A 16,964-nucleotide genomic window follows, 5' to 3' on the forward strand; every position below is an offset into this window, starting at 1 on the left:
CCAAAGGCAAGGTGAAATCTAGTTTTTCTGTCCTGGGAACTAAATTTAGAACCTTATATAGGAAGCTAAAATCCAGGATTTCTAAGGGAGCTTTTTCTGAAATACTGTACTCCTTGTTCTACACACACAAGGCCATGTTAATAACCAGACATGAGGGATCTCAGTGTGCAGATTGAGAAAAGGGATTTGAATATTAAGGAATGTTTCAGGACAGGTCTAGACTGTAAAAGAGGGGATGGGCTGTTGTTATGTGTCTTCAAGTAGAGAGACCAGTTCAGAGATCCTTGGCCTTGAGCTGAACATGAGTTACAATGGGGGTGCAAGTAGTTAATTCTCATGGTGGCAGCAAGTCAGTGCAGAGTGAGGAAGAGAGAGAGAGAATCCAGAGCCTGGTGAGCACAGAAGTGACTGTGGGAGGTTGGTGACTAATTCAAGGACTCAACCTCAGGGCTTTTCATCTACTTTCTGTTGTCACCCCGACTCCCTACACCACCACAAAGAAGCTCCCTCCCCAAGTATAACAAATCAAATACAGATACAGCACAACAATGGTGACTTTTGGGGAGTGCAGGTCCCAGCCTAGCCTGGAGATGATACTGGGACAGTCCAGCAACAATTGGGTTGATCCAGCTAAACTTCATGGGAATGATGTAGCTGCCATGGAAGAAAGTTTCAAGGGATACAGGGAAAACCAAGAAGCAATGCAACTCTGTGCAGAAGGGAGGAAGCAGAGGGAAATAACGACAGAGCTGGAGGCAGAAGGATCCATAGTAAGTGGAAAGGGACACCTTGGACACAAAAATGGTACAAAAAACAATCTACACTGAAACTAGTATTGTTGGTACAAGCCACAGCTGATGTCAGAGGGGAGCAATGCAGAGTGGCACTGGTGGCTGCCAACAGCAGCAGCAGACAATATAGCAGTGCCAGAGAAGGGGGAGAGAGAGGCAAGCCCTGGCCCTACAAACATAATACCAGCATGACCTCTGCCACCATTACTGCAATAGAGACTGTAGGGAAGCTCAGGTCCCTGCCTAGCCCACAGGCATGTGGGGACAATCCTGATGTTGCGAAATTTCAGAGGAATAGCAGAGTTGCCTCAGAAGGAAGTTTCAAGGAATATGGGGAAAAACCAAGAAGCAATGAAACTTTGTAGAGAAGGGAGCAAGAAGTGAGAAATAACTGCAGAGATAGAGGAAGAAGGATCCACAATTGTCCGCTGTAATGTATGCTGCAATGGTTGTCTTCCTGTCAGAATACACCACCAACTACAGCTGCAAAAAGTGCAAATTGGTGGCCCTCTTGGAAGAGAAGATCAGTGCACTACAGCTACATGTTGTGTCTCTTCAATGCATAAGAGAACAGGAGGACTTCCTGGATAGAATACAGGGAGAATTGGTCATACAAAACTAACAGAAAGAAACCAGCAAAGAAAATGAGGAGACCTGTAACAATGAGGAAACACCATGGAGTAAAGTCATTGGCAAGAACTGACTGTACAAAAGGGATTCAGAACCTCTCCAACTCAACGATTGATTCCTACATCTTGAGGAGGATGGATAGCAGTAGTGAAGATGCTCCAACAGAAAGCCAGCAGTAAAGGATACTGCATGTCAAGAAATCAGGGTAATCAACAACCTCAACAAGAAGAAAAGAAAGGTCCTGATGGTTGCATTTTCTTTGCTCATGAGTATAGAGGCACATGTGTGCCAGCCTGAATCAGGAACTGTGTTGTTTTTTCTGGTACACACATTTGGGATGCTGACAACTTGTCAAAACACATCAAGAACGCAGATCAATACATGTTTCTCCTTATTCATGGGAGTACCAGTGACATAGCCAAGAACGCCTTTTAGCAGATCACCTCTGACTATGAAGCTTTGGGCAGAAAGCTGAAGGGGTCTGGGCCACGGGTATTATCGTCAATTCTACCAGTGAAGGTAGAGGACTACACAGGGACAGGAAGATATTAAAAATAAATGACTGACTGTGTACATGGTGTAGATTGGAGAAGTGTGGCTTCTGGGACAACAGTTTTCAGATCTTACACAGTGAACTACTGGCTACAGATGGGCTGCACTTCACAAAGATTGGGAGGAAAGTCTTTGGTAGTAGCGTGACAAGTCTAATCAAGAGGGCTTTAAACTAAATCATTGTAGGGGAAGTTTGAAGGTGATAGCTCACAGTCAGTCTAAAGACAAGGATGTGAATTCTAGAGAAGAAGCTGAGGGAGAAAATGGGATCCAGAGAAAAGCTGACAGTAAATTAATAGGTGAAAACAAACAAAGCTTCAAATGTCTATACATCAGTGCACAGAGTTTGGAGACAAACAAAATGAAGTCCTACTGCAGAAATGTAAATATGCCTTTATAGGCATAATGGAGACCTGGTGGGATTACAACCATGGCCGGAATACAACTGAAGAGTGTAACCTATTTAAAAAGAGTAGTTGTTGTAGAAAAGATGGGGAAGTGGTATTATATGTTAAAGACAGACTCAATTGACAGAAATCAATGAGAGTGACCAGAGTGGATCAGTTGAGAGCATTTGGGTAAAAATAAATAGAGAAATAATGCAGTCCTTTTGTTGGCAGCTTTGGACCACCTTTGCTGATCTCAGAGCGGCTTCCAGCTATCAGAACAGAATGCACAGATAAGCCATTGAAATCCACAAACACCTGAACAACTTCAACAGGAAAGAAGAAACCCTTAAAGTGAACAAAATTTGGCTACCAGTCCTCAAAAACAGCAAAATCAGGACTCAGCAAATGCAAATGGAAAACCACCCAGGGGTTTTCCTAGCAGACAATGATCACTAATTAAACAGACACTAATCCTCTTTGCATATCCTCCCATCCTGAGGCCTTGCCATCAACAACAGAACAATACACAGATTAACATGGAAATCACTCCTCCCTACTCAGGGTCACACAGTGTGTGTGTGTATGCCCAACTCTCTTCTATGCCAGCATTCTCTGAAAATGCCAGCCACAGATGCAGGCAAAACATCATGAATAAACTCTTCTAGAATATGGCCACATAGCCTGAAAAACCCATAAAAACTATGGCTTCTGGCTGCTTTTGGGGCATGCATTGTATAAATGCCACACGCCCATAGCTGCTGGAAGCTGCTTTATTTGGCCTGTCTGTTTGAGGCTGTACTCTATGAACCCCTTGCCATCATTTTTTGAGAAATCTTTGAAAACAGGTGAGGTGTCAAAAGACTGGAGAAGAGCAATGTTCCAAACATTGTCTCTCTCTTCAAAAAAGTCAAAAAGAAAAAGAAAAAAGATCCAGGATACTACAGAGGAGTGAAACATCTGCTTCAACTGCTAAAACTTAGACACATAGAAATACAAGTCCTGATAAAGAAGAATCAACTTGGCTTCTCCAAAATGAAGTTTATGGATAGAGGAAAACCAGCAGTCATGAATCTGAATAATTTCCTTGTAGGTTTACATTTCTCTTTACAACTTGCTTTATTCTTGATTTTCTATAATAACTGAGGCAGAATTTAATGAAGTGGTATCTTCTTACCGTTCCCCTGTGTAACCTGGGCTGCAGTGGCATTGACCTGTCACTGAGTCACATGTCCCTCCATTGTGGCACTGGCATTCTTGAGAGCAATTCTTTCCATAGCGTCCTTCAGGACAAGGCTGGCCACACACTGTGCCCTGTTTGGAAACACAATTTCTGTTTTATGCATGGGAGTGCAGCTGTGAGTGAGAAAGATGAAGTGGATTTGATGGAAGCAAGGAGATTAACATGCTTTTATACCAAACAGCATATCTTCAAAATGACAGATTTTTTTTAGCTTGCAGAACAATGCACATTTTGCCCTAAGTACCAGACTGTTAATTGAAAAGAATTTTGATCCTGTAAGATAGTAAATCTAATTCTGTATTTCATTTCTAAACAACAGTAAACATTTAGATGTTTAAACAAAGCTTTTCCTTATTTCTAAATAGAAATATTTTAGGATAAACAAATGTTTTAGAATTTAAATGTTTTAGAGTTTGTATATGCAAACATATACAAATGCATTATACTAATTGTGTGTGCTTATTTAACCCTTTTAAGATTGCATTTAAAATAGAAATACAGATGCTACTTGGAGGCCTCTAGCTTAAGAAAATGCCTGTTAGAGAAAATGCTGACAGCTATGAAATCTAGATGATTCAGGTAGTTACAAACAGCTGAAGCCATGTATCACCAGTTGCTACTGACCCAGACTGAAGAATCTGGGTCTGGAAGACTACCTGCTAACCTCGGCTCAAGTACCATCTTCCTTGCAGTTATACATCAAATATAAATCAGAAGGTTAAAAAAGGATATTTCAAGATGTTTCCTAGATATGAAACAAGCTCCTCCAAAAATCCACTAAAAATGATAGCCAGTTGCTCTCCATGGCTGGCTATTTTAAAATGTGTTTGTAGAACATTTAAGGGAGATTTTTGGGTTTTTATCTTTTTTTAAAAAAAATGTAAAATTTTGCTATTAAATGTTACAATGTCGGTGTATAAATCTAATGCATACCTGAACCACTACATGGCTAGATGTATTAAATAAACACCAGTCTGTGACTTGTGGAATTTTAACTTATTCATCCTGTGGGAGACAAAAAGCATAAATTTTCCTTTCCTGTTCACTGAAAGGCTGTCTGAATTACTGGATGCCGAATACCATATGTTTTTGTGATGGTTTGGTTTTGATCCCTTGTGGTGATACTGTATGCAAACACATTTCCTCTTTTCATGCCTAATGTCAAGCTGTATCAAATTAAATTCTCAACAGACGCCTGTACTAAGTAGAAGTGCATACTATTTTAGAAGGTGTATTTACCATCCATCCAGGAGGACAGGCACATTCCCCAGTTACATGATGACAAACTCCTCCATTCTGACATGGACACCTTTCTTCACATTGTGGCCCATGCTTGCCAGGGGGACAGAGATCTTCACAACTAAAAAATACAATAAAATTTAATGACAGTGATTACTTATAAATATTATAGCATCACTCTTTTAAATATGTGACCCCAAAGATGCGTTTGTCCCAGTCTGATTTATAACTGAGTAAAACAGCTGTAAAATCTAACATGTGTTACTTTTTCAACTCTCTTTATCCACTTTTGGAAATATTTGCAGAATTTCAACATTATTTTAACAAAAATAATAAGACCCGGTACAGAAACCTGGGGGTTCCTTGTGCCATAGGAGTCCTGGCTTTCTAGCACTTGACCAAGCAATATGTATACAGGAAAAGAAGGTATATGTCTGAGACAATTCTCTTATTCATCTGGATGGTTGAGATTCAACTGAAGATAAGAAACTAATAAGTATATGTTTCAACTATCCTTTATTATAATGGGCCTACCCTGTTATCTGATCACTGCCCTGTCTTTCCTTTGGGGAAAAAGCTTCGATAAAAATGATTAGCATGAGTTACCAGTATAGTCATTCTAGTTCCTAGCATAGTCATTTGCACAGTCAGAAAAAAAAATCCATTATGAATTTCTGCTCTGACACCAACCTGCCAATTGTAATATCAGTTTCAATAAGGACTGGCATACCAGCAGCCTGTAGATACATATTTTTATCCCATGCTTGCTCTTAAGAAACTCAGCACAGATCTTCCCACTAACAGGTTATGAGGTAAATTATGCTGAAAAGACAGGGGTTAGTCCAGCGATATAATGAAACTGATCACTGACCAGGGATTAGAATCTATGGCGAGGTACAGACCGCCCAAATGCAGCGTACTCCGGTGATACTAGGATTAGGGACTGTGCAGCAACTGCGTACATGGGTGCCGCGACTGTGACATAAGCACCATGTGGCGTCCACATGGCGCCATGCGTCGCTTATGTCGCGAGTGCGCCATTGGTGCACCCGGTTTTTCCAGGTTCCTTTTACTCCGGAGGAAAGCCACGCGGTTGGGTGGCAGCGGCTGCTTTCTTCTAGAGGGAATTAGGACGCCAACAGGCCGCCCCTTTGGAGTGGTCTGTACCGCGCCGCAATTTCCCTGGTCCCAGTCCAACTATTACAGCACAATGGAGCAACATCTTACAGCATGGGTGTAACATGGAGTGCTGAAGGTATCTCATTCACACTGTCCTATTATTTCTATGACAATCTGTGCAAACAATGTCCTGCAGAAAAGATTTATTCTGGAATAAACTTTCAGAAGCTAGGGCACACTTTTTCAGTCGTAACCTCTGAAAATCTGACAAAAAATGAAATTTGATTTAATTTCAACTAGAGAATCCTCACTGAAATCAATGGAACCCATCATAGTGTTGACTAGAAGTCCTAATTATTGCAAAGGGTTTGCTCTAGTTAAAACTAAAATAGTATTTATCCCATAGTGAACCTCATAGAAGTATGTACATACTATAATACATTGGTTAGTTTTTTTAAATACCATTTATACTCTTTTGTAACATCCCTGTTGCTTTTCGATGCATGACAGAGCATGTTGAGATAGACTTGGGAAATAATCTCAAATCCAAGCAAAGCAATTAATAGTGTATTGTGCTGTAGTCCCGGCAGTGAACACATGGTAAGTTGCTGTAGTAATCAGCAAGAAAGGGAAAATCATATCACCCACTCTCAAGCCTTTGGAAAAGTAAAGACAAATGTGAAATCTGCAGCTATTCCACGTGTAATAAATACAATTGTTGCATACAAAGCTCCAGAGTATCCAGGAGGACATCTGCATTCTCCAGTCACATGATCACAAGTGGCTCCATTCTGACACTGGCATTTTTGGTGACAATCATTTCCATAAGTCCCTTGGTCACAATGTTCTTCACAGCGCCATCCCTTGAATCCAGCAGCACAATGGCAGGCTCCAGTGATGGGGTTACACAAGGCTCCATTTTTGCACTGGCAGCGACTACTGCAGTGGGGTCCCCAGTGGTAGCTGTCACATGCTGATTGGAAAGCAGAAAGCAAGTGTTACATGTGCTTCCCTAACCACTTATCCTGTAATGTCATTATTATAATTTAACAAAATAAAACTGACAAAGGAGTTTATCACATGGGGGAATCCCGCACAAAAACCGAATTTAAAAGCTGGAAAAAACCTGCAAAAGTGGGATGATTTTCACACACGTCATTTTAAACTGGTGTTAAATTGAACGGAAAATATCCAAAAGCCAATCCTTTTTGCTTTCAGGATTTTCCAAAAGTAAAAAGGAGTGGCTTTTTTCTACTTTCCATCTACTTTCTGTTCAGGTTATTTACTCTCACTTTCCCTTCATCAGAGAGCAAGGATTTGATCATGCTGCTATAGGCAAGGAAAGGCCTCATATTCCTTGACCAAACAAAGTGAATGGAGTGAATGCAAATATGGGAGGCATGCAAAGGTCAGTAATGGCCTCATGGAGTGCCTGACCCCCCCCCCCCCATACACACATATACACAGGTGGAAGTACAGAGGACCACTATTGCCTAGATCAGGTAGGTCACTGCATGAACACTGTTACCATGGTGGATGCATCACCATTATTTCATATGTGCAGCAATACATATATGTATATGAATAAGCACTAAGAAAAACCTTATAAATATGTTATTTCCAAAATCTCCTACCTCCCCACACATGAGACAAATATTGAGAGGATTTTTTTAATGGAATTCATATAAATAACATATAGAAAGTTCAAAAGTTCACTGAGAATTAGCTAAACATATGCTCAGAGCATCTGCTTTTTATTTTCATATTATATTGATAACAATAGTGCTGCAGCAAAATTCCAGTGTAACTGACTGCTGATCATATACACTAAATTGCCTTAATGACTGACAGCTATTGTTCTCATAGCTTTCTCCTGAGGCAGAGCAGTCAGGCAGAGAACAGACCTACTTTCTTATAGAAGACAAAAAGAACTCAAGCCATCTCCTCCGGGTGAATATTTCTCTGCCACAAACTAAAACATTCAGGTTACACAAATAGAAAGGACTAGGGCTCTTTGGAGGATTATTTCCATTTAACGTAGTTGGTAACCTAGATATTTCTAAATTATCTTTTTTTAAAAAAAAAATCTATTCCTTGACATAGATTATTTAAGACAATTTCTTATTCAATAAGATTCCCTTCTGATGTCATTATAATCTGTAATGTACAGGAAAAAATATCCCTGTGTGTATTAACATGGCAAAAAAAAGTTCCTTCATTAGATAGGATCTTATTTCACACAATTTTTGCAGTGTTTCTTTCCTAGTCTTCAGCCAAACTGTACAGCCATACAGTATTTACATTCTACATTATAGATAAATGCACAAGTTTAATATTGCATTGCTATCATAAACTGTGGCAAATCTTATGGCTAATCATATTATCTTCAAGACTGACAGAAATAAATAGTTTTGGATGCACTGGTTGAATTAGAAAATGTCATGCTTATTCTTGATCTGTCCTTACATTCATCTCAGCAACCAACAAGTTCTGAGCCATATATAAGTTTGTATTAAATTGGTTAGACAGACTTATATTCCCCAAAGACTTAACAAAAATCACCAGACTAGGTCTGCTTAACACCTCCTAGCATATTCAGATTACAACCCCCTTTAAAGTGGAACAAGACTCCTTCAGCCAATCCCCAAGGAAAGATTTAAAAATGAACTTGTATGTCTTGGAATGTCTCAACAAACCACCACTGGGAATTGAAGAATTTAAAATTTGACCATAAGACAGCTATGAGAATAAAGTGGACCATATTTATCTCTGGGGAAGATCTGTCCGAGATATGAACTCAGTCCAATATTTCTAACTAAAGTCAGCATACTGTTGCTCAGAAAAACAATTCTCTTGGCTCACAGAATCCTGCTCATATTATTTTACCAATGGCTGGAAGTGGGATATTTGATGCAACCCACCAATGGTCAGGCAGATGTTTGGAGAGACAGCTTAATCATTCTCAGAACCACCACAGCAAGTTTATGCTACTCCACATTTGACATGATATTAATATAGACCAGACATCACACAGACTGGCTTACATAAACTCTGTTTTACCTATATATAAAAGTGTTGTAGCTCTTGATGTGACTTTTAAAAAAAGTTTTGGATATACTGTACTGCTCTTTACCACTTGTGTTAAAGTGAGCTGTATATTACATCACACTGTGCATCTGAATTTAAACTATATCATTTGTAAGATATAAATACTGAAGGAAAAATGTGATTTATTGGTTCTCTAGTGTACCTAGCTCAGCTGAATGTACTGAGGAACTATATTCAATATTGCTTGAAAGATGCAGCATGGATCTTAATTTTGCAATGCATACATAAATGAGGTTCTGCATTCATTGCAATATTAAAAAGTATCCTTATTATTTATGTAGCACTTTTAAGTATACAATACACTTTACATCAGGGATGTAAAGAGACTTTGTGAATTTTCTGGTCTTTTTCACCCTGTGTCACATTAAAAAGACCAGCACATTTGGGGGGAAAGGGGTGCAGAAGCAACAGCAAAAAAATAAAAATAAAAATGTGTTCCCTCTGCATGCATTTACTCTTTAGTACAAAACACTGTATTGTGTGCAAACTCAACTTTTTGTGTGTGGAAGGAAAACCTTCATCAAATTTTTGCATAAAAATTGTCTAAAAATGTGAAAAATATTGAAAAATGTACAAAACATATTGTATCTTGCTTAATTGGGCCAAAACATTTGAAATTTTTCATTCTGATTTACAAAATAAATGAAGATTTCCAGCCCTACTTCATAAACATTATCTTAGATCTTTTGAAACACAACAATCCTGTTGTTTTGGGCAGAATAGTGAATTACTTCTACTTAAAAACTTCTCAGATGGGAAACTGAAGAAATCTGTCAATACATATCGAGTCATCCTTGTCCTTTGGATTTCAGATTTTTTTGGATTTTGGAATATTTTCATATACATAATGAGAGATAGGACTCCAGACTAAACACAAAATTCATTTATGTTTCATATCTATAACTCATGAACCAGGGTTTGAGCATTGGAGTAGGACTCTAGAGATCAGGGTTCAATTCTCTGGTTATGGAAATCAGCTGGGTGACCTTGGACAAGTGACACACTCTCAGCCACAGAAAAACCCATGATAGGTTCATCTTAGGGTTGTCAAATGTTGGAAAACAACTTGAAGGTACACAAGAGCAGAACCAATACATCTTATAAACATACACTGTAGGTAATATTGTACATATTTTTAATAATTTTGTGCATGAAACAATGTTTGTGTATGCTGACTCATCTGAATGCAAAGTTGTCCCTATATGAGCCACCCATGTGGGCGATTTTGAATTTTGGAGTATTTATGATTTTGGAATTCTGGATAATGGATTTGTTGTTAACTGCCCTCAATTCAATCTGGACCCATGGTGACCCTGCTGATGAGACATCTCCAAGAGCCTTTGTCTTCCACTGCTCTGCTCAATTCCTGCAAACTCATACTCGTGAGCTCTTTAATAGGGTCCATACATCTTGCATGCAGCCTTCCTCTCTTTCTACTTCCCTCTACTTTTCCCAGCATTACTGTTTTTTCCAATGATTCATGCCTTCTCATGATGTGTCCAAAGTATTACACCCTGAGTTTTGTCAACTTAGATCTAGGGAGATTTCTGGCTTGGTTCGCTCCTGGACTCATTTGTTTGTCTTTTTGGTTGTCCATGGAATCCTTAGCACTCTTCTACAGCACCATATTTCGAAGGAGTTGATGTTCCTCCCATCCTCTTTCTTAACTGTCCAGCTCTCACATCCATACATGGCAATAGGGAATACAATGGCTTGTATGATTCTAACTTTTGTACTCAGTTGTATATTATGCATTTTAGGATCTTCTCTGGTTCTTTCATAGCTGTCCTTCCTATTCTTAATCTTCTTCTGATTTCCTAGCTGCAGTCTCCATTTCTATCAATGTTTGATCCCAGGTATGAGATTTCTTTTACTATTTCTATTTCTTCATTGTCTAATTCAAATTTGTATAGTTTCTCTGGGGTCATTATTTTTGTGTTGGAGCTCTATATACCACCCCAAAAGGGCAGACTGGAGCCTCTCATTTTTGCTCCTGAGGGAGACCGCAGCACCCAAACCGTGCAGCCTCCCTCCGCACCAAAAAGAACATGTTAAAAGCAGGTTCTTTTTGGTGCACACGGCAGACACCATGAGTGCACCATTGGTGCACTGTCACACATCGATGATGCAAGCATGGCGCCGCAACATGTGGATGCTGCGCCGTGCTTGCGTCATGATGGCGGGGCTGTTATGTACTAGGGGTCGAGTGCGTGCGATTGCTTTGCTCTTCCGAACCCTAGTTTTGGCCCCAGGGCGCCACAAAGTGCCCGTTTGCACCAGGCCTTTATGTTCAACAATAGGCCTGCCTTTGCACTTTCTTCCTTGATTTTTCTTAGTAGTTGTTCCAGGTCTTTGAAGTTTTCTGCTAGTATTATGGTGTCATCTGAGTATCTCAGATTGTTAATATTCTTTCTTCCTATTTTCACTCCTCCTTCTTCTGTGTCCAAGCCTGCTTTTCTGCATATAAGTTGAACAAGTAGGGTAATAAGATGCCGCCTTGTCTGACTCCTTTGCCAATTGGGAACTATCTGTTTCTCCATGTTCTGTTCTGTTCTGACAGCAACTTCTTGTCCTGAGTACAGATTCCTCATCAATACTATCAGATGTGTTTGCACGCCCATGTCTTTAAGGGCATTCCATAGCCTTTCATGATCTATGCAGTCAAAGGCTTTCCTATAGTCTATCAGCACTTGCTGATTTTCTTTTGGAATTCTATCGTATGTTTGCAGTGTGGTCCCTAGTGCCTCTTCCTTTCCTGAACCCCACTTGGACATCTGGGATTTTTCTCTCCGTGTATGATTGGAGTCTATGTTGTAGAAATTTGAGCATAATTTTTGCTTGCATGGGTTATTACTAGTGCTGTGGTTCTATAGTTGCTGCAATCTTTTTTGTCTCCTTTTTTGTGGATGGGGATGTATATTGATTGTTTCCAGTATGTTGGCCATCGTTTTGTTTTCCATATATGGTGACATATGTTAGCACTATAGTTGACTCTGTGAATGTGGATTGCAGCAGCTCAATTGGAACATCATCTGTTCCTAGTGACTTGTTTTTCACCATTTCTCTTGTTGCAGCTTCTCCCTTGTTTTTTAGAATTTGGGGTTCATCTTCATGTGGCTCTTCGTTCCATGTGTCCTTAATTCTGTCATCTTTTTAAAATAGCTATTCTATGCATTGCATCAATTGTCTTTTTATTCCTTCCTGGTTTTGAATTATATTATTTTTGTTTTAATAGAGTATCTCAGTCCTTGGTTTGAACTTTCCTTTGATTACACTAAACAAACTTGTAGAATAGGGCTCTTATTCTCCTCTTTTTGTTATTGTCTTGCATTTCTCTGTACTGCTCATTGTACAGAGGACCATCGATATATGGGGGGATCCGTCCCCCCATGGATACCAAAATCTATGTATGCTCAAGTCCTATAGAACTCAATGGTGGCGCAACCACGTGGCCACACCACCATTGAGGACAATAGCACTTTGCCCCCTCCCCGATGTCAGCCTCGCCGTTCTCACAGTGGTAGGCAGCAGGGAGATACCTCTTTTTCCCCTTCTCCTCCTCCTCCTGTTCTTCCCCGTCACTGCTGCTGCGGCTGTTCCTCCTCCTCCTCTTCCCTCGTCTTCTCTGCCTTCCTCCTCTTGCTCTTCCCCCTCCATCATGGCTGCTGCCGCTCCTCCTCCTTTTCCTTCCTCCTCCTCTTCCCCACATCCTATACATTCTCCTCTTCCTCTTAACCCCCTCTCATCCTCCTGCTGCTGCTCATCCTCCTTTTCCTTCCTTCCCTCCTCCTCCTCTTCTCTGCTCTTCCTCCTCCCCCTCTTTCCCCTCCATCACCCTGCTGCTGCTCACCCTCCTTTTTTCTTCTTCTTCTTCCTCCTCCTCTTCCTATCTCTTCCTCCTCCTTTTTCTTTGTCCTCTTCCTCCTCTCCCCAGCTTCCTCCACACCTGCAGCTGAAGAGGAGGGAGAGCAGATAAGAGGAGGAGGATGAGGAAGAAAAAGGAGAATGAGTGGCGGCAGTGCGACGGAGGGAGAAGAGGAGCAGGAAGCAGAGGAGGCAGGGTGGGCTGGGAGTGACCTCTGGGAGCCAAGGGCAGCAGGTGCAGGGGGCTTCAGGAGGCCAGCAGTCGCACAGGGACCAGGATGCAGGCACCTCCCTCTTCCACGCCTGTTCTTCCCAAAGGCTCCTTTCTCCTTGTGTGGATGAGGCTGCAGCTGTTCCAGCAGAGTTGCCCGTTGGAGGAAAAAAGAGCCTTTGGAAAGAACAGGCATGGTGGGGGGAAGTGCCTGGATCCTGGTCCCTGTGCTTCTGCTGGCCTCCCAAAGCCCCCTGCACCTGCTGCCCTTAGCTCCCGGGGGTCACTCCCAGCCCACCCCACCTTCTCTGCCTTCCTCCTGCTCCTCTTCCCCCTCCATTGCACTGCCGCCGCTTGTCCTCCTTTTTCATCCTCCTCCTCTTCTCTGCTCTTCCTCCTCCTTTTCCTTCCTTACTCCTACTCCTCTTCTTCTCTGCTCTTCTTCATTCTCCTTCTCCCTCCTCCTCCTCATCCCTGCCACTTCCTCCTCCTCTGCCAATGCCACCCATCCGTGTGGGCTTGCCATCCACATATGCTTAAATCTGTGGATGGCAAGTCCGCGTATATGGAGGGCGGACTGTAGTAGTTTTCTTTACCTTTACATACTAGCAATTGCACTGTTGCATTCATGGTTCTTAGCTTGTTCCTATCTCCTTTTTGTTTTGCTTCTCATCTTTCCTGTATTGCTTGTAACATTTTATCTGTCATTCATGGTTTCTTCTCCATCTTTTTGCCCATTGAAAGTGTCAGTCTGCATTCTTTTATTATGTCCTTGGCTGCAGACCAAAGCTCTTCCGGTTCTTGGTCAATTATGCTTAGTAGTGCAGATCTGTTCCTTACATTGTTGATGAATTTGGTGGAGAGATTGTTTAGATCATATTTTGAATAATGACTGGTTTTGTTTTCTTCTTCAGTATTACTCTTATTTTTGATATGAGTAATTCATGATCTGTACCATAATCGGCGTCTGGTCTTATCTTGGCCATCAGTATGGAGTTTTGCCATTTTTTGCTTCCAATTATATAATCTATTTAGATAAGGGATACTCGACCTGTAATACTTAACTGAAACTACATAAGCATGGTATGAACAAAACTGCAGAAAGTGTGTGCGTGCGTGTATGCATGCATGCGTAAAATTCGTCTTCATAACAAGTGTACTTAGAAATTTTCATGAATTAACATTTTAAAATCTCATGGCTTCATCTCACAGTATTGATGGCAATATAAGCATATGGAAACAACACAGCTGTTAATCTGTTGAAAATAGGCAGTCTTTCCATTAATGAGTATCTTCAGGCTATAAATTACCAGGCAGGGGGTTAATCAGTATATATACCATAACAACTGCCTTGGTTGTTCCAAGGTCAGAGATAAGGAAGGGAGAAGCCAATAAATTAACTTTAGCTAAGCCAACAGTAGTAAATTATAGCTCAGATCTAAAAATTCAAAGAATGTAAAGGAGAACTGTAAAAAATTAAGTTATTTTGGTTTGAAGACAAATAAATAAAATATAAATGGATAAACAGATAATAACAACATTTTAAAAATTTCTAGTAAAGCAAAACAAGTTACTAGTTTTTAAAATCTTGTGGGAAATATCTGAATCCTGAATAGAAGCAAAACAGAAGTTTAATTTATACTTTGGCTCTAAGATTTCTTGGCATAGATACAGAGGAGGCCTTGGTATGCCTACTGTCCCCTAGCGTTCTCACCTCCCACTAAAAACTAATTTAATTAAACTAATTTTAATTTCAAACTCAGGGATATCCTGGTTCAAATAATCCTTTCAAGTTTACTAATTCTCCTTTTATTTGCATAGAGGGAGGAACTCTAGAAGTTTGATCCCTGCTCCCAGTCTCTCATTATGAAGTCAAGGCCAAAACATACTGAAGAAATAATCCATTTTGAGACCACTTTAACTGTCCTGGCTCAATGCTAGGGAATTCTGGGAACTGTAGTTTTGTGAGATATTTAGCCTTCTCTGTCTTAGAGCTCTGGTGCCACAATAAACTACAACTCCCAGGATTCCTTAGCACTGAGCCGGGGCAGTTAAAGCAGTCTCAAACTGGATTATTTCTGCAGTGTGTTTTGGCTTTCAGTGGACTTGAGCTGTGTGAATCTACCTTCCATGGGGTCAATCACACGTTTTTTGCACAGAGAGATTCACATCTGTGAATCAATTCTGAATCGATTCACCATTCCCACTAGGTTTTAAGGCAGGGTGGCAGTTAGCTGCTACAATTTATCCTTCTCCAAAACCACTGTGGAGATGCACATTGTAGTCTCCCTCCCTCCCCACACTCGGCATTATACTTCTTCAGTTTCTGGCTTATACAAATGTTATATCTGCATAGATAAACCCAACCCTCATTGGTGTTCCTTGTTTCCTCCAGGACAGAAAAGGCTTGGGAAGAGGAGGAGGAGGCATCAGGACCTTCCAAGTCTCATGCCCCCACCCCCAGGTCTGCCTCTCCATTTAAAAGGCAGCATTATTTTATCAAAAATATTATCTGTGTGCTTGAAAAACATGATATAGGGTGCTGGAGTTTCTCATTGAATAATATAACAACAACAACAACAACACAGTTATGCTTAAGGAATATGAACCACTTGCCTAGTTTCTGATATTCTGTGAAACATTCATTGTCACTTTATTTACAACATTGCTCAACCAAAAATGTGGAAACCTTGGTCTGAGACAGGTATTTCTTGAAACTGATTACTTAGATCCTTTTGAATCTGGGATCATGAATGATTATGGGACAGAGACAGCATTGGTCATCTTGGTGGATAATTTAAACCAAGACTTAAACAGGAAAATTCATCTCTGCCAGTTCATCTAGACATATCAGCAGCATTTGATACCATGGTCTAAGATATTCTTCTGGAACATTTTGTGTGTGTGCGTGTGTGATTTACTTTAGTAGATTATCTACAAAAATGATTTGTAACTTTTAAAAGAAGTCCTATTAAAATATAAACATAAATTATTCCTTATTTTTCAAATAGATTTACCAATTAAAAATATTACACATAAAATATCCACATTTTATAAATTCTTCATAATACATAACAGTCACAAAACTTTATTTACAGAAATAAAGTCCCAGGTGTTTTGCACTAGTCTCAGTTGTATTTGATTTAGTGATTCCAGAAGAAAATATTGGGTGACTGCTGCTTGCTGTTAACCTTAGTTGTTAATTGTGATCAAGTCAGCTTCAACTTATGGCAACCGTATGAATGAGAAATCTCCAAAACACCTATCAGCCCAACTCAGATCCATTAAATGCAGTACTGCGTCTTCTGTGATTGAGTTTATCCATCTGTAATGCAGTCTTCTTCTTCCTATTGGCTCCCATTTTAACATGTCATCTCATCTTATGGTCAAAGTATGGGCCAAAACAGATGGCCCTAAAGGGGTGCCGTCATACCACCCTTTGAGAGCTGGATCGCCTCAATCCAGCATTTTTCCAGCCCCAAAAAAGTGGCAAAATGCCACTCCATTTGGGGATAGGAAAAGGGCGCCTTGCCGCCGCTGCTTCTTGCCGGCTCACTGTATGTAAATGCTGCACTGCCAGAACACCATGAAGCCACCGCATGCATGATCAGCCGTGCAGCTTCCCAGTGGCATGGAGGCAGCATCAGAGTGTGCGGCATCTAAATGCCGCACTCACACACCGCACCCAACCCAATGCTTACTACCAGTCTGTTTTGCCCCTATGATAGCCTTAGTTTGGTCATTTTGGCTTCTAGGGAATGTTTGAGGTTGATTTGCTCTAGGAACTGTTTATCAGTCATTTTAGCAGTCCCTGGACTTAA

At 40.5% G+C, this 16,964-nt stretch overlaps 1 protein-coding gene across 1 annotated transcript in view; it reads right to left on the reverse strand.

Annotated features, from left to right (window-relative positions):
• The window catches only part of MEGF10 (multiple EGF like domains 10), a 165,156-nt gene that overhangs the window by 73,926 nt on the left and 74,266 nt on the right, over positions 1-16,964 (reverse strand). Inside the window, exons 6-8 of the mRNA XM_089491345.1 lie at positions 6,687-6,933; positions 4,842-4,962; positions 3,537-3,673 (exon numbers count right to left, since the gene is read on the reverse strand). Coding sequence (XP_089347471.1) covers positions 3,537-3,673; positions 4,842-4,962; positions 6,687-6,933 — 505 coding nt within the window. The remainder of the gene's footprint in view (positions 1-3,536; positions 3,674-4,841; positions 4,963-6,686; positions 6,934-16,964) is intronic.

Source organism: Sceloporus occidentalis, unplaced genomic scaffold (genome assembly GCF_023333645.1).
Source record: "Sceloporus occidentalis isolate IW3139 unplaced genomic scaffold, rSceOcc1.0.p SCAF_1, whole genome shotgun sequence".
NCBI classification, from domain to species: Eukaryota; Metazoa; Chordata; class Lepidosauria; order Squamata; family Phrynosomatidae; genus Sceloporus; species Sceloporus occidentalis.